Source organism: Monodelphis domestica, chromosome 6 (genome assembly GCF_027887165.1).
Source record: "Monodelphis domestica isolate mMonDom1 chromosome 6, mMonDom1.pri, whole genome shotgun sequence".
In the NCBI taxonomy this organism is placed as follows: Eukaryota; Metazoa; Chordata; class Mammalia; order Didelphimorphia; family Didelphidae; genus Monodelphis; species Monodelphis domestica.
This window is the reverse complement of record NC_077232.1, coordinates 7,121,864-7,143,485: the sequence shown is the minus strand read 5'-3', so window position 1 is coordinate 7,143,485 and position 21,622 is coordinate 7,121,864. Positions and strand designations below refer to the sequence as shown.

Here is a 21,622-nt window from a genome sequence, read left to right as displayed (position 1 = left end):
AGCAGTTCTTTCTCTGGAGTTAGAGAGCATTCTTTCTCATAAATCCTTCAGAATTGGCTTGGATTATTATATGGCTGAGAGTAGCAAAGTCTCTCACATTTGATCGTCCCACAATATTTGCAGTTACTGTGTACAGTGTTTTCCTGCTTCTTTCACTCTGCATCAGTTCATGTAGGTCTTTCCAGCTTTTTCTGAATCGTCCTCATCATCTCTTATAGCTCAGTAGTGTTCCATCCCCATCATATACCACCACTTGTTCAGCCATTCCCCAATCGAGGGTCACCCCCTCAGTTTCTGATTCTTTGCCACCACCAAAAGCACAGCTATAAATATTTTTGTACAAACAAACCTTTTCCTTTTTATTTACTTATTTATTTTTATCTCTTTGGGATACAGACCCAGTAGTAGTAGTTTTACTGGATCTAAGGCTATGCGTTCTTTTAGTGCCCTTTGGGCATAGTTCCAGATGGCCCTCCAGAATGGTTAGATCTGTTCACAACACCACCAGTAATGTATTAGTGTCCCAGTTTTGCCACGTCCCCTCCAGCATTGTCATGTTGGCCAGTCGGCTAGGTGTGAGGTGGTACCTCAGAGTTGTTTTAATTTGCAGAAAACGAATCTTCTTAACAGCTCGGACTCTTACTACCCTGTACTCTGGGGGCAGCCCTGAGTCAGATTAATAATTAGTTAAGTGTGTAAACGTATACTTTCACTTGATAGATGGGTTTTCTCCCCCAGTTAGCTGTGTCTCCCTGCAGCGCAGGAGCTCATGTTCATCATCCTGTCCCCAGCACCTACGATGGCTTGTGTCACTAAGCACACAGAGCCTAGGAGACCTTTTGAGGAGCGCACCGTTCTGGAATGCTGTTCCCTATTGCCCCCTTCCACAGCTGAGAATGTCGTGCTCTAAGGGCAAGTAGAATTCAGGGCCAGGTCTCCATCTTCCACAGGCCTGCCCTCCTTGTCCGAGGCTGCCTTCCTGCTGCTAACAAGCTAAGTGGCCACGGGCAAAGACGCCCATCTGGGGCCGCTCCGTGGCTCACTCCCTATTCTCCACCACGTATGGCCCACGTCATGCAGGGCCGGAGAATGACGGCGTGACAGCCTGGGAAGAAGGGCTGCAGAGTTCTGGGAAGGGATCGGGGTGGGACAGGGCTGTTCGCCATCTTTGTTCGCCTTGAAGACAGCAGTGTCAGTGGTGGAGTCACAAGTCATACCACAAGGGATGGGACGTGAAGACGTGTGAGGAAGAGAGAGAGGAGATGGGAGTGCGAGTCAGGGAGATTGCAGATTAGAGGGAAAGGAGGAGGGGAGGGCATCAGGGACCCTGGGAGAGAAGGATCTCGTCTTCCTGCAGGCCTGGGCCCCATCAAGGATGTTTGAGGTAGAGAATCGGCAAGAGAGAGCTTCAGTTGTCTTTGTGCCATGGGGGAGCATGAGCGGGAAAAGATTGACCCAGGTGAGACCAGGGTGGCCCCAAGGGGCATGGTCAGGTGACTTCCTCTGGCATCATTCATTGTAGAGGTGAAGATGAAAACAAAAGGAAGGGAGGGAGGGGAGGGGATGAACAATAATGTAGCACCTGCTATGTGCCAGACACATAGAGTCATCCTCACATCCTACTCTGCTAGGGCACTGCTATTTATTTATGTTGTTGTTCAGTCATTTCAGACTTCCCATTTGAGGTTTTCCTGGCAAAAATACTGGAAGGGTTGGCCATTTCCTTCTCTAGCTCATTTGACAGGTGAGGAAACTGATTCAAACAGGATGAAGTAACTTGCCCAGGGTCACATTGCTAAGATCCTGGAGTAGGTTTCCATTTCTTTCTCCAGATCATTTGACAGATGAGGAAACTGAGGCAAACAGGGTGAAGTTAACTTGCCTAGAATCATACAGCTGAGAAATACTTGAGACTGGATTTGACCTCAGGTTGTCTTCTTCCCAAGCCCATTACGTGGTCCTACACCACCCAGCTAAGTTCCAAATTCTCTCCCTCCCTCCCCTCTCACTGAGATAGTAAGCCTAAAATATACATTTTAGGTGTGCAATCATGTAAAATATTTTTCTATATTAGTCCTTTGGTAGACGAGAAATCAAAACAAAAAAATAAAGAAAGTGAAATATGGTATGCTTTAGTTTCGATTCCAACTCCATCAGTTCTTTCTCTGGAGACAGATTTTATACCCTGAGGCCCTTGGGATGATCTTGCATCATCGTATTGCTGAGAGGAGCTGTCGCTGGCAGTTGTTCATCATACATTCTCGCTGTTTGTGTATGACCTTCTCCCGGTTCTGCTCACTTCCTCTGCATCAGTACAAACAAGTTTTTTCCAGGATTTTTTGTGATTTTCCTGTTTGTCATTGCTTGTGGCACAGTCATATTCCTGAACAATATTTGTAAATATTCTTACAAATAGGTCCTTTTCATCTCTTTGGGTTATAGACCTTGTCATCGAATTGCTGGGTCAAAGGGCATGCAGTTTTATTGCCCGCCCTATAGGTGTAATTCCAAATTGCTCTCCAGAAGGCTGAGGTCTTTAATGAACTGGAAGCCGTAGTGTTTGAGGAGCAGTCACCGTGGATTTGGAAGTCCTTGGGTCTATGGACAGAGAAGAAGTGGGCTCCTTAGGAAAAGAGGGAGAATGACGTGGAGGCCAGGAGATCAGCACTCTCACCACCCTCCCCAAAGGAGAAGAGGAACCCTCCATGATGGGGGAAGGCAGGGGAGATTTTGGATGTGGAAGTGAGAAAGGATTTCTCCTCTTCCCTCTCTGCTGGGCTCTGGAGGGTGCAGCCAAGAAGAGGACTTGGAAAGGGATATTTCATTCCCATAAGGGAGGACTTTATAACAAAAAGAGTAGCTTGTCCCCAAGCAGAATGGGCTGCCTCATTATGTTCTTCTCTCAGGGGACCCCCAGAAGCTAGACGACTGTCAGGCCTGGGTCAGACTAGATGGCCTCTGAGCTCCCTTTTGCCTCGGAGACTCCATCATTTTGTAATTGTCCCCATTTTTAACTATCACTCCTGGAGAAGAACCCGTCCTGGGTTAGAGGGTTTCCTCTTCTGAGAGCAGTTCAGTGATGGAAGTGGAGGAGACCTGTCAGCATCTTTCTCTACTCCCACAACATTCATTTTTGGTCAGTCGGTCCATCCTTATTTGGCATCTGAAAATCTCACAGGCCTGAAGAGTCCCTTTAAGGGAGGAGCTCAGAACGTGTCAGACCTCTGCGGCCTGTGGCTTTAAGAGTTACGGGTGGACAGGACCTTGGCAGCCTGTCCCCCAGGCCGTGTGTCTGGCTTGAAGAGGCAAGTTCCAGACATCGGGGGATCTCGGGAGCCCTTAGAGCTGCACTGATGGAACCAAGCAGCCTCGCGATCCATTTCTCAATCCCCAGAGTGCCATGTCCTCTCTGATCCTGGGAAACTACCATCAGCTCATTAAGTGCAGAAAATGAAGCCTGGGAATAAGTGTGATTTATACGTCTCCTCTGGCACCTCGGCAGCCTGGGCAGATCTCTGTGGTTTAAGTAAAGCTCGTCCGTCTCGAATTGTTTAAGCCCGCTCTGCCCTCCATTTAACTCCTTCAGCTGGATTTCGACTCCTTGTAGTAGAAACTGATCTGTCCCTTGAAAAGGGGCTTGTTTGGCCCCAGGCAGCCCTCTGGATGCTGCCCTACTTAGTGTGCGCTTCTCTGCCCTTGGTAGGTGCTTGATGACTGGTTTGGGTTTTGAATCCTTATCTTCCATCTTGGACTCAATACTGTGGAGCATTAAGGGCCCCTCCAGAAAGTGTCTAAGGGCAGATTGGAACCCCAGACCTCCCATCTTAGAGCCTCGCTCTCAATCTAACCTCTCAGTAACTGATTGAATGAATGCCAGAGGGCTGATGGGTTGAGCACTCCTTCGAGCTCCTCCGAGGTCTCTGGCATCCTCACCAGCAACCCATAGGCCCATCCAGACAGAATGGGCACCTTCCATCTCTACGGCATTCGTCTTTCTCCCTAGTGATGGGCTGTGAAGAACAGATCCTTGCGTAGAATGCCAGGCACCTTTCCTTCTGTTGGCTCCTGGGGCAGGAGCCGAGGTTGTCCTGCTGAGGCCCCTGGCATTCCCCTGAACACCGAGTGCTTTCGTGTCTAGCACTTGGCATGACAGCCCACACTGGCTACAGCAGATGAGGCGTCATCCCGTGGACGTGCCATCCTGGAGAGTGTGTGGCTCCCACGAGGGACCTCCCACTCCAGAGACAGACCTTCCTGGGAGGGTCTGGAGGACGGATCCGATTCTGTCCTTTTCTAGCCTTTTGTGATTTCACCTTTACCGAGGAAGGGGAGAGCTAGTCTTGGCCTTATTGAAGTGGGCACAGAATGAAGGCTTAAACCTGGGGATGGGTTGAAGGAGGCCCCAGGAGACCCCAAGCGGAACTGAGCTGCTCGTGATGAGGGGGGACTTAACTGGCAGGCTTTGAGAAGAGTTTGGGGCTCAGCCCTCTGGGCTGAAGGAGAGGCCATTGAGGGAAGTGTGGGGTATCCAGGTCCAGGTCAGCTTCATGAGACTCCAGATGATCAGCTTAGCCTGGGGCCTGGGGAAGGCCGGATGTTCCTGGGCTCCTGCAGAGCTAGAAGGGATGAGCATCCTGACCAGCTAGAGGCCGGGGCTGCATCTAAAAAGAGGACATTCCGTTGAGGTCAACGTAAAGTGTCCAGCTCAGATTCAGGCTTGGGCCACGTTAAGAGGGATGTGGCTCCTAGAAATAATAAGGAAGCAATGGTTCTCTGCCATCAGGACTATTCTGTTCTGTCCTAGCTCCAGGGTTTCGGAAGGATCTGGAGAATCTCCAGAGTGGGGCAACCAGGATGGGGACCGGCCTGGAGGCTGGGCCACATGGAGACTGATCAAAGGAAGAGGACACTAAGAGGGCTTGTAGGAATGGGGCTTGGCCCCAGAGGGAGGGGGCTGTCCACTTCAGTGATCGATGGGCCTCTCCCGGGAGGTCTTAGAGCAGGCTAGACCCCTGCATCTCGGCCGTCTAGGGCGAGGACTCACTCCACGTGGGTCACTGACGGGATTCTGGGTGGTCAGGCAGAGTTCTGGGTCTGCGCTGTGTTGAGTCTGCATTTCTTCTGCCTGCCAACCCCTTTTAACTATTTTGGGAGATGAGAAATTTCCCAATTTGGGACACACTTAAATTGTGATTGAGGAATGAAATATGGGGGAAAGAGCTATTCGTGTAATAATGTTCATTCGGGGACAAATAGCACGTTGGGCTTGCAAAGCACTCTCGGGATCCTCAAGGAGCAGCACAGTTAGGATTATCTCAGAGATCATGACTTCTCCACCGCAAGTCCAGATCCCCTGGCTTCTAGGCTGGCAGCTTCTAGACTGTGTCAGAGAACTTCCCAAATCGTTAGGAGCCGACCGGCCTCCAGGCCTGAGCTTGCAAAGAGCAGTAAGCCCATGTTCCACATTGCTCTCCCCCCCTCTGAGGGGGCCAGTGTGCCGGGTGCTGGGCCCATGGATGCCCTTGACATGGACCGCCACAGACTCTGCTCCTCTGGAGTTCAGGCCTTCAGCTTTTTCCCAGACTGGTGCTAAAAACATTTTGGAGGCTCGCTATTCCAACGCAGATGCTAGTGAGAAGTAGCATTTCCTAGGAGCGGCCGATTCTCAAATGGGAAGAATATGCATAAGTTTTCAAGAAGAGATAGGGGGCAGCTGGGTGGCTCAGTGGATGGAGAGCCAGGCCTAGAGACGGGAGGTCCTAGGTTCAAATCTGACCTCAGACACTTCCCAGCTGGGTGACCCTGGGCAAGTCACTTGACCCCCATGGCCTAGCCCTTACCGCTCTTCTGCCTTGGAGCCAATACACAGTATGGACTCCAAGACGGAAGGTAAGGGTTTTTTTTTTTAAAAAAAAGAGATGAGCGTAAACCCTGGGACGTGGGGGAAAGGAAGGGAAATCCACGGGTCCCTTCAGAGCCCTGTTAAGGAAGGGGCAGCAGACATGGGGCTTTGGATGAGCCTCCCCCTGGAGGCTCCCTGCTGCCAGGGATCTCTTCTCTGTGATTCTCAGGGATGCCCTGAGGCTTGATAGGGGTTGAGAAGGCTCTTTGCCCAGGCTGGATCTGTACTGCTAAATGTTCTTCTGGAATGGTTTCCATAAGTTGACCATAACAGGTTCTGACTTTATTTCAGGGCTCAAAAAGGATACTTCGGTCCAATGAGATCCTTCTTCCAGCTGGCGGCCTGGCAGAGACGGAGCTTCAGCTAACCTTCTCTCTCCAGGTGATAACCTACAAAGCCCAGGGCTTGTTAACCTGTTCTGGGGCATGGACCGCCCCCCCCCCCCAAACAGCAGATTGGGGAAGTTTAGGGACTCTGCTCGGAATAAGGATTATACTTTTTTAGCATCTTGATTATATTAAAAGACTGTAATCCAAATATTTTTTTAAAAGAAGTTCACAGACCCTAAATTAAGAAACCCTCTACTGGGGGCAGCTAGGTGGCTTATTGAATTTAGTCCTGGTTTCAAATCTGACCTCAGATACTCTCTAGCTGTGTGACCCTGGACAAGTCACTTAACTCTCATTGCTTAGCCCTTTCCACTTTTCTGCCCTCCAACCAATACGTGGTACTGATTCTAAGACGAAAGGTAAAGGTTTAAATTTTTTTTTTAAGAAGTCCTATCCTAAGGTTACTGTACCCATATTATAGGTACTCTTCTGTCCCCTCGACACCATTTTGATTGAGATTGGATATTTATGGCCTTAACCTTGGAACATAAGAGCAGGCACCACCTTCACCAGTGAAGGAGACACTAAGATGGACGAGAGGCTAAAAAACAAGGCTTGCCATGGCACCGTTACCCCTATCCCTGAGCAGGACTCCCCCTCTGGTCCCTCCTAACAGGTGGGCATCCACCCTTGGAGCTCAGCTGCTCTGGAAGCAGTTTGTGCCTCTCCTACCCACTGATCTTAATTCTCCTCCCCCAGTCCAAGCAGAAGGAGGTTAGTGAGCTCTCTTCCCTAAGGCAGCCCTACAGATGCTTAAGGCTGCTTCTGGGCCCCTCAAGCAGTCTTTTCTTGAGGCTACTCACCCTCAGTTTTTTCAGATCTTCGCATGGCATGAACTAGAGGCCCTTCACCGTTCTAATCGCTCTCCTTTGAAAAAGTCTTGAAACTGCCTACAGTGTGGCCTGCCCAGGAAGATGCCCAGACCTCCAAGGCCAGGGCTCCTGTGCCACCGCACATTTACCCGTACTCTGTTCAGAATCAGGGCCACACTGGTAGATGGTGCCTCATCTTACCAAGGCTCCGTAACACTTCGGAGCTCTTTAGAGCTCTGCAGGCTTCTGAGGACGCAGGTTTTGGTCCTGGTTTCTCTCCTGAATTCTACCTCCCGGGAGTCTTTGTGTCTCAACTACTCCTCCCCTCCCTGCCCTCCCATTCTGGGGAGAGAGAGAAGAAGAAAACAAAGCAAAGGCCTCAAAATCAGTCTATTAATTAAACAAACACGTTCCCCCACTGGCCTGTCTGGAAAAGCATGACGTCATCCTGCAGCCTCACCCGGCCCTCTCTCAAGGGGTGGGGATCCCCGATGCTCAGGACATTCCACGGAGCCCTTCATCTCGCTGGGTAGAGCCGTCCCTGGCCAGGCACTTGGCCCTGCTGTTTCAGCCGTGGCCCAGAAGTCCAAGTTCCATTCTCTGAGCAGCAGTTGCCTCGCTAGCCCTCTCTTCCCTTCAGCCGAGGCTGCTGAAAGCCTTACTGTTCTCTCGGTTCCTCAAGACCTTCAAGCGGCTCCCACAGATCCCTGAGCAAGATGGCGTTTTCTCTCTCGCGCTTCCTCCGGCTGGCCCCCTTGCTCCCTGCCCCATCCCTGGCCCCGCAGGCCGCCTTTCCTCCCCATCTCGTCCCTCACCAGAGGCCGAAGTCCTGAGCCCCTCCTTAGATTCTCTCCTTCTACCAAGGGCCCCCCCGCTCACTTGCCATCCTGTGGCTCTTGTTTGCCCTTGGCAGTACCCGCACTTCCTTAAGCGCGATGCCAATAAGCTGCAGATCATGCTGCAAAGGAGAAAGCGTTACAAGAACCGCACGATCCTTGGCTACAAGACGCTGGCCATGGGGCTGATCAACATGGCCGAGGTGAGAGGACGGACAGGGGTGGGATGGGGGTGCCATTCTCGGCAGGGTCCGTGCCGACGGCCACAGGTCGGGGTTCGCCGTGTGCTAGAATTAGAAGCAGGAGCTGGCTTCCTCATCCCTAGGATGAGAGAGGCAGCTGGCGAGCCATGGCTCGGGCCTTCTCCTGAGCTGCCTTTGCTCCTCCTTCCTCTCTCCCGCCCACCCGCCCCAGGTCATGCAGCATCCCAGCGAAGGGGCCCTGGTGCTGGGCCTGCACAGCAGCGTGAAGGACGTCTCCATCCCTGTGGCTGAAATCAAGATCTACTCCCTGTCAAGCCAGCCCATCGACCAAGAGGGAATCAAGGCTAAGCTGTCGGGTAAGTCTTGCAGAGGCGCCTTCCTCTTGGTCAGGCTAGTACCGCCCTCTCGGTGACTGACCGTTCAGCATTCCCTGCCCACTTCCCACAAGAGCAGCCTCTCCCGCCAGGCCTGTGCTGCCCCCAGGGGTCTGGGCGCCTCAGCCCTGGCCTCACTACAGTGTTTGCCCCCAGACCGTTCTCCTGATATCGATAACTACTCTGAAGAGGAGGAAGAGAGCTTCTCATCAGAGCAGGAAGGGAGCGATGACCCTTTACATGGGCAGGTAACTTGCCCCTTCCCAACCCCCCAGGCACCTGAGGTCCCTGAGGAAGAGGGCAGGGGGAGGTGACGCTCTTCTCCCGTTAGGACTTGTTCTACGAGGACGAGGACCTGCGCAAAGTGAAAAAGACCAGGAGGAAACTCACCTCTGCCTCGGCCATCACCAGGGTGAGCCCCTCTGCCCCCTCCCCCTGCCCCTGCCAGCCCTTCCTCCATCTCGGCTGTCCTGCACAGCCTCAGCAGCCTTGCCCCAGAGGGAGAGGACGGGGCTTGGGCCTTCATGCAGGGTCTTCACCGCCTGTGGCAGGGCAGCAACTTCTGGGCTCCTTGTTTATGAAATGCCTGGGCTCGGTCAGTGCTGGCGTCACGAATGAATGCCCTAGGCCCTACAGCTTGAGCAGGCAGCGGCCTGGGAGCATCTGGAGCCTGGAGGGGTTTCCCCTGCAAAAGGAGTTCCTCAGAAGTACAAGGCACTTCTCGTCTGTGCCCCAAGGCTCCCTGAAGCCATTCCTGAGTGCTTTCTAGGAGCAGAGCCACCCTGAATCCCTGAGGATCCGCCAGGGAGGTGGGATGGCCGGCGTCCCAAACCTTGAGCCTCCCTGGCATCAGCAATATGCCAGGCCTCCCAGCTGTCCTGCTCCCCATCTTGTTCACCCTCATTGAGCCCATATTAGCCTGCTGGGTCCTGGGGCGCCCTCGATGTAGGAGAGCAGGATCTCCGCACAGCTGTCCCCCCCCCCCCCCCCCCAGATTGCTCATTGTTGAAGGCTCGCTCGCTCTCAAGACCCTGCCCTGTTTGGGCACAGGAGATTAATGGCTGGCCCTCATGCGTGCCCTCTCAATGCTGTCTGATGATGCTGTTCCATGCCCTTGCAGCAACCCAACATCAAACAGAAGTTCGTAGCCCTGCTGAAGCGGTTTAAAGTTTCCGATGAGGTATGTCCCGGCCCTGTCCCCCCACGGCCACTCTGGCTTAACTCCTTGTCAGGGTTGGGCAGGATTGATTCCCAAAGGATTGTGGGAAGGGAATTTGGGGTCCCAAGAGCTGCTGGGAAGGGGCAGAATCATTGTCATTCTTTCACCTTCTGCCTCCCTCCCCTTCACCCCCACCCCCACCTCTTGTGGAAACACATTGAGAATGAGCAGAAAGGGACAGACGGATGGACACACACACACACACACACACACACACCCTTAAGAACCAGCAGAAAAGGGGATGCACACACCTGAGCCTCTGATCAGACTAGATGGCCTCTCCAGATGGAGCAGCATCAGCCAAGGCTCCAAGAGCCAGAGGGGCCTCAAAGGCATCTCGCCCGAGCCCCTTGCTTTGGCAGGATCCTAAGTGGCAGGGTTCCGTTGGGCCCTCCATTATGCCTCAGGCAGTGCCCAAGCACAGATGAAGCCCTTGATTGTAGGTTTCTTGGCCCACAGGTGGGCTTTGGGCTGGAGCACGTCTCGAGAGAGCAGATCCGGGAAGTGGAAGAGGACCTGGACGAGCTGTACGACAGTCTGGAGATGTACAACCCCAGTGACAGTGGCCCTGAGATGGAAGAGACAGAAAGCGTCCTGAGCACGCCCAAGCCCAAGCTCAAGTGGGTCTGAGTGCACCTGCTTCCCCTCCTCCCCAGTGCCTGGACAGCCTGAGGCCCCTGCCCCTCTGCCATGCCCAGGACCCTCCAGGCCTTCCTAGCAGAAGGCCCTTAGTAAGCCTCAGCTCCCTCTCCCCTCGCTGTCTCATAAGAGGTCCTGGAAGAGCTGGCCCCTGCAGCCTTCTTCTAGGCAGATGTCCCTGAAGCCTTTCTCCTGCGGCCTTCCAGGGCACCAGCCTCCCTTCCTAGTGCTCATGCTGGCCCTTCTCCTTCCTTGTAGGCCCTTCTTTGAAGGAATGTCTCAGTCCAGCTCCCAGACGGAGATTGGCAGCCTCAATAGCAAAGGCAGCCTGGGAAAGGATGCCACCAGCCCCGTGAGTACAAGGCTGGGATGCGGGCTTCTCAGATCCAGGTGGGCATGGCGGGGCCCAGTGTGGCCTGGGTCTGGGGCCTCTGCAGTGACTGCTTTCTGTCAGAGTGGGATGATTGCCCGGTGCAGGCTTGGCAAGCACTTCCTGCTCTGTTTGAGCTGAAAGGGCCACATGGGCACACACGAGCAAGCGGGAGAGCACAGGGAGCCGAGGTCGGGGTGCCCTGGGGCGGAGACCCCTTCAGTGCCTTCCCAGGAGCTCAGGTTTGCCCACCACGGTGTTTGGCTGAGTTAGTCAGGAGAGAAGGCCCGCCTGACGTGCTCTGCGGCTCTCGCTTTGCCATCTACCTCTGCTAGGCTACAGAGGTGAATTGGAGCCTTTCCTTTTCGGGAGTCTTTGATTTGTGAGCGAATGAGAAAACGCTTGTGCCCTTCGCGAGCCCTCCCCTCCCTGAGCGCCCAGGGGAGAGCCAGGAGCCCCGAGAGGCCTCCGGGCTGGCAGCAGTGGGCCCCCTCCAAGCGGACGGACGGGCGGGCAGGCAGGCCAGGGCTCTTTGATCGTCTGGTTCTGTTTTGGCTGGACTCGCCTCACAGCTGAAGGCCAAGTGCAGGTAGCTGAAGGCCAAGTGCAGGTCAGTCTGCTTTAGCAGGGCAAAAGGCAGCAAGGCTGCTCTGGGCCGCATTCCTCCGGGCGGCCACCAGAGGGAGCTGCCCCTCCCCCTCATCACCTGCTGTGGGAACATGTGTGCCAGTGTGCACCCGGGCACCCAGGAGAGGCGAATTGTTGGAGCCAAACTGGCCAGGCGCCAGAGACCGTGTCCAGCTACCGAAGGGGCATGCTAAGGGCGCACTGGGTCACACCAGTGAGGCAGGAGAATGACACTGCCTTTTAGTGAGGCCTCCCCATCCAGGTCCCCATCCCGCGGCTCGAGAGTGTCCAGGGAAGGGCAGCCGGGTGACCCGGGAGATAGAGCCAGGCCCCAAGGGGAGGTCCTGGCTTCAAATGTGGCCAGTGTCCCTGGGCAAGGCCCTTCACTCCCATTGCCTCGCCCTTGCCGCTCATATCAATTCCAGGAAAGAAGAGATGGTTTATGTGCCATGATGATGGTGGAGGGCTTTGAAATCCTTTTGTACGAAAGCCGGGCTTGGGCTGGAGTGGGTTAAACGGAGGGCCCAGAGCACCTCCGGGATGACCGGGTGCCCCGGCAGGCCCTGCATTCCCTCTTGGGCTCCTGGCCTTTCTGCTGCCCGAGGCTTCCCATTGACAGCAAGCTTCCCAGCAGCCAGTTCTCCCAAAACTCCTGCGGCGGCTCCTGCGCAGGACTGAAGGCCTCCCGAGCGGTGTTTCTGGCGGCCGGAGGCCCGGAACAGTCCGTCTCTGACTGCCATTTCTCGAGTACCGGCCCGCTTTAAAAAGCTGTGCCTGGGCTCCCCCCGGCACTCCCCAGGGAAGGGCCGCGCGCCCTCTCCTGCCCGGCTGCTGGAGGGCCAGAGGGGAGTCTTTACCCAGCCCTAGGAGGATGGGGCAGCCCAGCCACGAGGGGTTTGGGCTGGGCAGCCCTCGCTTGGAGACCCTCCCCCTCCCCAGCCGGGCGCTCTGCCCTTCCCGAGCCTGGCGCGGCCGGCCTTCGTGTGTTCCTCGTGCTTCATTTCATCACCGCCCAGGCCAGCACTTTCTCTCCTTGGTAAAGTCTGCCTTCTGGGCAGGCCACACTTGGAGGCTCCCCGAGCACGCTCCTCCGTGCCTTGCCTTCTCGCTCAGTCAGAAGCGGGGCAAGCCACTGCCCAGGCCCACACAGCTGGAGCGTGTCTGAGGCCAGAGTTGGACCCGGGCCCTCCCGTCTCCGGACCTGGCACTATCCACTGCCCGTGACCAGCCATGCTTAGCATTCCCGAGACCCGGCCTGCCCCAAGATGTAGGCGAGGGACCCGGGGGGCTCAGCCGACAGGAGACGGCGCCTCGCCCAGTCACCCGATAGGAGCCTTGTTCTGCGGGCTGGCGCGCTCGCCTCAGAGCCAGGCCTGCCTTCTCTGCTCCCAGGCTGGCTCGGCGCCTCCTAAACACGCCGGGCAGTGACTTGGAGACTTCTCTCTCTGGGCGGAGAGCGGAGCTTTCCACTGGCTGCCCCAAGACCCAGGAGAGGACAGACGGCGGGTGGGGGAGGAAAGAGCCAGCCTGGCCCTGTGGGCCTCGGCTCCGAGCCTGGCTCCGACTCGGTCTTTGTCAAGAAGAGGTGCCCGAGCATGGCGGGCAGCTCGTCCAGGCCAAGGACTAGAGGCGGCAGTCCCCGAGTGTCCCTGTTCTGTGCCGGCCCTGGGCATGCCTGCTGCTCGGGGTTCGGGAATAACGGGAAGAGGCTGTCTTCGTTGGGACAGCGACCATCTACGCACCTCTGTAGGGCTCAGAACAGCCACCCAGCAGCCGAGTCTGCAAGTCGCTGGCCTGTCGAGGAAGGAGCTTCTGGGCCCAGGAGATGCCCGGGGCGAAGTGGTCAGGGTGGCCGGGCCAAATCACGCCGCCACTGCCAGCCTCGGTGTCTTCATCTATCAAATGGAGACACTGACAGCATGCGAGCATCAAAGCGATAATGATTAGGAAGCCCTTAGCAGCACGGGGCCAGGCACGCGGGGGGGAGGGGCACTGTAAAGGCGGGGTGCTGTTAGCATGTTCTTCGTCTAGGAGGCGGGATTTGGCCACTGATCTCACATAGAGAATCATGAATGGGGAGGAGCGAGGCTGACAGTGAGCTGTGAATCTGGGGTCTGGGGTGCTGATGGCCTGCTTGTTCAGAAAAGATGCCCCTTGGGCAGAGACGGCGAGTCCTCTTTATACAGGATCGCGCAGAACAAGGTGGAGACGTGGTCAGGAGGTTCCCTGTAAAGTGGTCAGGAGGTAAGAGGTGATGCTGGAGGACTGGAGAGCCTGGAGCCCTTCCTTGACCCCTTGCCCTGGCCTCCTGGCCCCAGCACATCTTCAGGCTGTCCCTCCCCTTCCACTGAGACTCCAGACCTCCCTGGCTTTTGCAGAGACCTCAGGGCCCTCCTCACTCCAAGAGCTTCCCTTGCTTGGTTTCCTGTATGTTGTGTGTCGTCTGCTTTGCGTCTGTTGGCTTGCTTGTCTCCTCCTTAGACTGTAAACCCCCGGAGGGAGGCAGGCCCTGCCTTTTTTCCTTTCAGGTACCCTTGTTTATCCCATTGTAGCTTAATCTCTTGGAGCTCAGGAGAGAGCCTGGGGCTGGATAGAACATCCGCAACCCCCCTCCGGCTTAGAGGTGATCATTAAATCCACGAGAACTGGTGTGATCACCAAGTAAGCCAAAAGGACTCGGGACCGAACCCTGGGGTGCCCCACACTTAGCAGAGGAGGACCCCAGGAATGGGCCCGAGGTCACAGAGGGCTCAGGAAGGTGGAGCACTGATTGCAGACCATCAGACTGGGCGCAGGGGAGACCCCTGGGCAGCCTAGCGTGGAGATCCGGAGCCAGGCTGCACAGGGATATGGGGAGGGGAGTGCAATCAGCCAAGAACGGGCAGCTTTTCTGGGAGTCTGCATAGGAAAGCATGTGAGCCAAGGCCATGACGGAATCCACCCAAGGGTGTTTCTGGAAGGGAATTGGGCAGCAAAGGTCCTGAAAGACAAAGAGGGGTTGGAGGTGATCTGCTGAAGGAACACGCGGAAGGCTTCTAGAACAGCGGGCTGTGAAATGGGGGTGGGGCTCGTGGTCAGGGGCCTCTTCCTGTCAGGTTGAAGTGAGGCCCTCCCCTGAGACAGTGTGGGAGCACTTGGAGGTCAGAGCAGAGAGAGAGCGGCAACATTGCTGTGGAGAGTTCCTCATCTCAGGGCATTGGAGGGGTTCAGGGTTGCGATCTTGTATTGTGACGTTTTAGAATTCAGATTTTCTCCCTCTCTACCCTCTCCCCCTCCCCCAGCAGTGAATAGTCTCATATAGGAAATACCCATACTTTGGTGTTATACAGATTTCCATATTGCTCAAGTCATGATAGAAGACACCTATCACTCCTGCCATAGAAATCTCATGAAGGAAATCAAGTACAAGATGGCCTGCTTCCATCCAATTCCTTCTCTGACTGGATCTTGGAGACTTGCTTTGCTGACAATGGTTTAGTGCTTCACAGTTGGTCATCCTGTAATATCTCTGTTGCTGTATACTCAGTTCTCCTGGTTCTGCTCACTTCCCTTTGCATCAGTTCATAGAAGTCTTTTCAGGTTTTCCTGAACTCATCCTGTTCACCAATCATGAAGGCACAATAGTATTCCATTACGACCATATACCACGGCTTGTTCATCCTTTCATCACGTGATGGACAATGCCTCAGTTTTCAATTCTTTGCCACTACAAAAAGCTGCTAAAAATAGTTTGGTCCAGGGAGGTTCTTTTCCCTTATCTCTGATCTCTGGGATATAGAGCCAGTAGTGGTACTGCCGGGTCAAAGGTATGCACAGTTTTGTGGCCTTTTGAGCCTGGTTTGTTCACAGTTCCACCAGCAGTGTATTAGTGCCCCAATTGTCCCACATCCCCTGCAACATTTATTATTTTCCTTTTTGGTCATGTTAGTCAATCCTCGTAGATATAAGGTGGTATATCAAAGTTGTTTTGATTTGCATTTCTCTAATCAATAATGATTTGGAACTTTTTTAATTTGACTATAGATAGTTTTGATTTCTTATTCTGAGAACTGCCTGTTGGTATCATTTCACCTTATCAGTTAGGACATGTTGTGTATTCTTATAAACTTGACTCGGCTCTCTATATGTTTGAGAAATGAGGCTTTTGTCAGACACTCGCTACAAAAACAATTTCCAATTTTGGTGGCTTTGGCTTTGTACAAAGACTTTAATGTAATCGAAATTATCCATTTCACTTTTCCTGCTGTTCTCTTTGTCTCGTTTGTTCATAAACTCTTCCCTTATTCATAAGTCTGACAGGTAAACTTTGCCATGTTCCCCTAATTTGTTTATGGTGCCACCTTTTATTTCTAGAGCAGGTATCCCTTTGGGCTTTATCCTGGTGTATAATATGAGATGTTGGTCCATGCCTAACCTCTGCCAACTGCTTTCCCAGCAGTCTTTGTCAGGTAGTGAGTTCTTTCCCAAAAGTTTGGATCTTTGGATTTATCGAACACTAAGTTGCTATGGGCGTTGATTGCCTGATTTATTCTCTTGATCCACCACTCTTTTCCTTAGCTTGTACCAGACTGGATTTGGGGGGTTTTGTTTTTTTAATATAGATTTTATTTTCCCAATGACACAGCAATTTTCAGCATACGTTTTCCAGAATCGTGAGATCCAAATTGTCTCTCTCCTTTTCTTCCCTTCCCCCTCAGGGAGATGGTAAGCAATTTGATCTGGGTTACACGTGTATTGTCATGTAAGACATATTTCATATGCAACAAAACCCCCAGATAAAAACTCAAATAAATTAAAGTGAAAAATCATATGTTTTGACCTGCATTCCTTCTCCTACAGTTCTTTTTCCAGAGGAGGACAGCATTCTTTGTCATAAGTCCTGGATTGTTGTATTGCTGAGAGTAGCTAAGTCTGTCACATTTGACCATTCCACAGTATTGCTCTTGCTGTGTACAACGTTCTCCTGGTTCTGCTCAGTTCGTGGAGGTCTTCCCGGCTTTTTTCTGAAATTGTCCCGTTCCTTAGAGCACAATAGTATTATATCACCCTCAAAGGCCACAATTTGGTCAGACATCTCCTTTTCCACCACAAAAATGCTGTTATAAATATTTTTGTACAAGTAGGTCCTTTCCCCTTTTTGGGTTGTTCTGATAAGTACCACTTTATAGTATGCGTGGATATCTGGCATGGCCAAGCCTCCTTCCTTGATTTTTTTCCATTAATTCCCTTGGTATTCTTGGCCTTTTGTTTTTCCAGATGAACCTTGTCGGGGTTTTTTTTTTCTAGTTTGGTGACAATTTTTGAATAGTTTGATTAATATGGCCCTGAACGGGTAAATTAATTTAGGTAGGATTGTCATTTTTGCTCTCTTGGCTTGCCCTCTCCATGAGCAGTTCATCTCTTTCCAATTGTTTAAGTCTGACTATTTGTGTGAAGAGTGTTTTGTCATTGTGTTCCTAGGCAGTCTGGTATTGATGGGCCCAGAGTGGCTTAGGGAAGCAGACTTGACTGGGAACAGGCAAAGGGAGATGCTGGAGGTTTGGGCCTGCAGAATTAGCATTTCCAGGTTCAGTTCAGCTGCAGGCGTAACCCTTGGGTGACCCAGGGCCGGACTGTTTGAAGGTTCAGATACCTTTTCCCTATCTGCAGAGGCTCATGCAATGATGAAGATAGCAGATGAATGTTCTTTGAGCACCTCCAATGCTCATGGTAAAAGTGAAGAAAAAGGAACCATTTTTAAAATAGTAACTGATTCTTGGGGCTTTTGCAGATGGAATTGTCTGCTCTGGACAGAGTCAAAGCAACTTCTTGGATCAAAAACCCAGATGACAATCTGCCTGAGATCGACCCTCTGGTGTGTGTGCGTCAGAGTATTGCCGTTTGGCTTTTGCTTCCATAATCCAGACAGTAGAGGCCCCAAGCTGTTGTGGAAACCGTGCCCAAAAGGAAATGCTTGTTTCTAAGCTCCTTACCTCTGGGTGCCTCCCAGATGAGCGGGGGGGCTCCTGGGGCCTAGTGATTGGCTTCTTCTCCCTGGTGATCCGTCTCTGTCCCTGCTCCGTTCACCCAAAGGTCATTCCTTCCCCTTTCAGTACAACCCTGGCTCTTAGCCAGTGGCCATGCCATCCATCCTTGGGAATGATCACCATTTCTGCCACAATCTCACTGACTTTTTGTGCATTCTTAATTCTCCGGGAGACGTCTGACAGCAGAGGGCTTTGTTTGACAACTTTTTGGTGACGGGTCTTGAGCGAGGCACAAAATGGGGAAATGCTTCCAAAGTCATTGAGCCTGTCCAGGCTGGGTCCTTTCTGAAGAGGGTTCCCTGTCAGTTATGAGGAGGCACTCAGGGTGGTCCTGAGGCTGGGAGGGAAGAAGGGATGAGCTGCAGTTTGCAGCATCAAAGGGACTGTCCCCTTCAGGGAGATCCTTAGAGTCCTGTTGGGCAGAGTCAGCTTCCTGCCCGCCCTCCATGGCACAACAGCTCCCCTCTTGAGACTGTTGTGCCGCCGGGCTAGATCCCTGCCCCACCAGAGACGCTCAGAGGGATTGTGCTCCTCAGGAGCCCCTCGGTGGGCTCTCGAGTCGGGGGAAACAAGCGGTGTTCTCCCTTCCCCCTCCCGTGACAGGACATCAGTGACCAGGACATGTTTGGAGACAGCAGCACCACTCTCGTTGTGCCCGAGAAAGTCAAAACTCCCATGAAGTCTGGCAAGACAGATCTCCAGGGCTCCGCGTCCCCCAGGTACCGGAGGGCAGAGCTGAGCTTTGGGGGAGGAGCTCGCCCTTCGTGGGGAGACGTCACGCGCTCTTTCCTCTCCTCGTCTCTGGCAGTAAAATGGATGGGGGGCAGACGCCCCGGCAGAAGAGGAGCACCCCTCTGAAGGAGCGGCAGCTCTCCAAGCCCCTGAGCGAGAGGACCAACAGTTCAGACAGCGAGAGGTCCCCTGACCTCGGCCACAGCACACAGGTGGGCCCCCTGGCCCTGAGAACGCCGCGGCTCCCCCGTCGGCCCATGCTTCGGGCTGCTCTCCGCTCTGTAGCACGCAGCACCCGTCCCTCCCCACAGAAGACGGGCCCAGGCCGTGTCTCTGAAACGCTTCGCTGGTGCTTGTGGATGCACCGCTGCCAAGCATCTGGCCTTGACCCCAGTGGAAGGAGGGAAGGAGGGCAGCCTGTGGGGTTTCCTCCTGGTGTGGTGCTGCGGCAGGTCCCAGCTCGAGGAAGGGCAGCAGTCAGCCTGGCTCTCCTTGTCCCCAGAGGTCAGGGCACGGGTTGGGTGTCAGGAAGTCCCCATTAACCACTGGAGCTGAGAGAGCGCCTCCGGCCTTAGGGGTCTTCAGGCACCCTTTGGGCCGCCCCCTCCCCCAGCTCGAGGACACTCAGTGAAGGCTGATGGCATCGAGGGGCCCTCAGATTGGCAGCAGGCTAACTTCTGGCCTGCCGGTGGTGATGGTCAGACAGGAGGCTACTCGCCCTGTGAGCACCTGTTGGTGATCCTGCCCTTCTCCTCACTGCCGGCCTCCCCTCCATTCCTCCATCAGGAGGCCTCCTCCCCTCCCCTTTTCTGCCCAGTGCCCAACGCAGCACATTTGCCCCTCTGCCTAGATCCCAAGGAAGGCGGTATACGACCAGCTGAATCAGATCCTGGTGTCCGACGCAGCCCTCCCAGAAAACGTCATCCTAGTAAACACTGCGGACTGGCAGGGCCAGGTGAGGGGCAAGAGGGAGGCTGGACGGGGCACTCCGTGGCCTCTAAAGTGCTCTGAGCTCATAAGCCAGCCCGGCCTCCCTGGGCTCGGACTCTCAGCCCAGCCTTGGCCAAGCCACAGTTTGCTCACGTTTAAACCGAGGGCGATAATGTCCAGAGCCGTGGCTAGAAGCCCTTTGGGAGGTTTCGGTCGTACCCAGAGTCCCAAGGGTCTCCCCAGAATCATTGTGTCGGGGATCGGGCAAAGCCCTGGAAAGCCCTGGGATACGCTTGCCATTTCTTAGCCAACCCCGGGCATGGGTGGCAAGAAGGGAGCCCCCAGACTTCTGGAGAGGAGCTAAGTGTGTCCAGGGCAGTAGGTACAGGTAGGGGCGCTCCTTCTGCCCGGGCCAGCCTGACCCACGGCTGTGCTGCCCTTCCAGTATGTGGCAGAGCTGCTCCAGGACCAGCGGAGGCCTGTGGTGTGCACGTGTTCCACGGTGGAAGTCCAAGCTGTGCTGTCTGCCCTGCTCACCCGAATCCAGAGATAGTAAGGGCCCCAATGCCCCCCTTTCTCTCCAGGACCCTCTCAGCCCCCCACATCGAGCACTAACGACCCCTGCGAGTGAGAGGCGCCTCCTGCCTCCTGCCCAGCAGCCAGGTGCAAGCCCTCCCCTCCAGGTGGCCCCCACACCCGGCTCCAGGGGACGATGGAGAAAAGAGCTCGGGAGAAGGGACAGGCCGGTGTCCCCCCAGCCAGGGGTGAAGGGTGGAGAGCGGCCCCGTGGGCCTGGCCTCCCAGAAGGCAGTTAGTGCCCCCCCCTCCCCCAGCCCTGGGAGGTCTCCGGACCCTCACCATGGCCCCTTGCTTCACCAGCTGTAACTGTAATTCCTCGATGCCAAGGCCCGTGAAGGTGGTGGCTGTGGGCGGGCAGAGCTACCTGAGCTCCATCCTCCGCTTCTTCGTCAAGGCCTTGGCCAACAAGACCTCCGACTGGCTGGGTTACATGCGATTCCTCATCGTCCCGCTTGGTGAGTGGGTGCCTCCGGGGGGAGGCCTTTGGGGTGAAGCCCAGGCCCCGTGGGGTCCCTCTCGGGTGGCGTGGGGCTGGCGAGGCCCCCACGTGGAACTGGCTTTCTCATCGCCGTGAGTTCTCTGTCCGCCAGGTTCTCACCCTGTTGCCAAGTACATGGGCTCAGTGGATAGCAGGTACAGCAGCGCCTTCCTCGATCCCGCCTGGAGGGACTTATTCAGTCGCTCGGAGCCCCCCGTTTCAGGTAGTCACCCAAGGGGGCCGGGGAGAAACTTGTCCCCAGTCCTCCCACTCCGTGCCTCGGGCCCCTTATTCCACGAGCCATCGGGGTTCCTTGGGAGCCCAACGAGGAGTCTTTGTTCCTGGCTCCAGAGGAACAAGAGCTTTCCCCTAAAGCCCTGGGGAGGAGCCTTAGGCGCTGCGCAGTCCCAGCCTCCTTGAGTGCCGAAGCTTGCAGGGAAGCCGTCGGGCCAGGAAGGACAAGAAGGGGCTCGGGTCCGGCAGGCAGGGAAGTGGAGGGATGACCCGGAGGAAGTGGCTGAGAAGGGCTGCACGGCCAAGGAATAGCAGAGGAGGCTGGGGCTGGGGCTCCGGGCAGCCCTTTGGGGCGAGTGACCCTCCGTCCCCTGCCGTGTTTCTCAGAGTCGCTGGACGTGGTGGGCCGAGTGATGCAGTACGTAAGCGGGGCTGGCGTGACGCACCAGCTGCCCGTGGCGGAGGCCATGCTGACCTGCAGGCACAAATTGTGAGTGCACACCCCCTCCCCCCGGAACGTCCCCCATGGGCCCTCCTCACACCCATCTCTCCCTCTCTTCCGACAGCCAAGATGAAGACTCTTACCAGAAGTTCATCCCCTTCATCGGGGTGAGTCCTCCCTGCCTCACCATCACGCGTTCTGTTCCCGAGTGACTCTTCTCTGTGGCCGAGGGAGGCTGGACCTCCAGGTCCTCTGGAGGAGTCCTTCGGGGCCTAGGGAGCCGACCGGTCCTCTTCTGGGGTCAGGCAGACATCCAGGGACGCTGGAGGGGGCCGTGCTGCAGCCTGTGCATGCTCTTAGCAGGCCTGGGCTCAGATGCAGGGCCGCCCGGGGCTTTGTCCCCTTTCACTGGGCCCCTTTGGAGCCCTCAGAGGGAGACCTGGGCCCGTCCCACGACCCCTAGCAGGAGGTCCTGGGGAAGAACATCGCAGCATGAATGGCCAGAGTGGAAAGTTCTGCTGATCTCGGGCAGTAGCGCCTTGCCAGGACCCTCCCCGCCTTCGCGAGCCAGGAGGGACTTCTCTGGGAGGGGGGGCTTCTGGACTTTTCCTTTCCCCATATCTGTTGCCCCTGCTAGACTGCCCTGGTTTCCTGGAGCCCTGGATTGTCAGCCCCCTCCCCCCCCCCCCCGGGGATCCCGAGTGAGCGCCTCCTCAGTAGGGAGCCCGGCCCCCGTGGCTCTCAGGAATCTTATTAGCCCTTGAGGAAAGACCAAGAGGTGTGCTCCCTGGTCCATGCCCGCACGTCTAGTGACCCTGAAAGCCCTAGTG

The 21,622-nt window shown here is 55.0% G+C and overlaps 1 protein-coding gene across 2 annotated transcripts in view; it reads left to right on the top strand.

Annotated features, from left to right (window-relative positions):
- The window catches only part of PACS1 (phosphofurin acidic cluster sorting protein 1), a 98,076-nt gene that overhangs the window by 70,519 nt on the left and 5,935 nt on the right, over positions 1 to 21,622 (top strand). The window contains exons 3-19 of one of the 2 annotated variants that reach the window (XM_056801302.1): positions 6,194 to 6,283; positions 8,017 to 8,142; positions 8,354 to 8,498; positions 8,673 to 8,764; positions 8,848 to 8,928; positions 9,637 to 9,696; positions 10,195 to 10,355; positions 10,633 to 10,726; positions 17,142 to 17,225; positions 18,001 to 18,116; positions 18,206 to 18,341; positions 18,980 to 19,084; positions 19,505 to 19,611; positions 19,939 to 20,093; positions 20,229 to 20,339; positions 20,738 to 20,840; positions 20,917 to 20,959. In XM_056801302.1, the coding sequence (XP_056657280.1) occupies positions 6,194 to 6,283; positions 8,017 to 8,142; positions 8,354 to 8,498; positions 8,673 to 8,764; positions 8,848 to 8,928; positions 9,637 to 9,696; positions 10,195 to 10,355; positions 10,633 to 10,726; positions 17,142 to 17,225; positions 18,001 to 18,116; positions 18,206 to 18,341; positions 18,980 to 19,084; positions 19,505 to 19,611; positions 19,939 to 20,093; positions 20,229 to 20,339; positions 20,738 to 20,840; positions 20,917 to 20,959 (1,809 nt within the window). The remainder of the gene's footprint in view (positions 1 to 6,193; positions 6,284 to 8,016; positions 8,143 to 8,353; positions 8,499 to 8,672; positions 8,765 to 8,847; positions 8,929 to 9,636; positions 9,697 to 10,194; positions 10,356 to 10,632; positions 10,727 to 17,141; positions 17,226 to 18,000; positions 18,117 to 18,205; positions 18,342 to 18,979; positions 19,085 to 19,504; positions 19,612 to 19,938; positions 20,094 to 20,228; positions 20,340 to 20,737; positions 20,841 to 20,916; positions 20,960 to 21,622) is intronic. The other variant, XM_056801303.1, reaches the window with a different exon arrangement.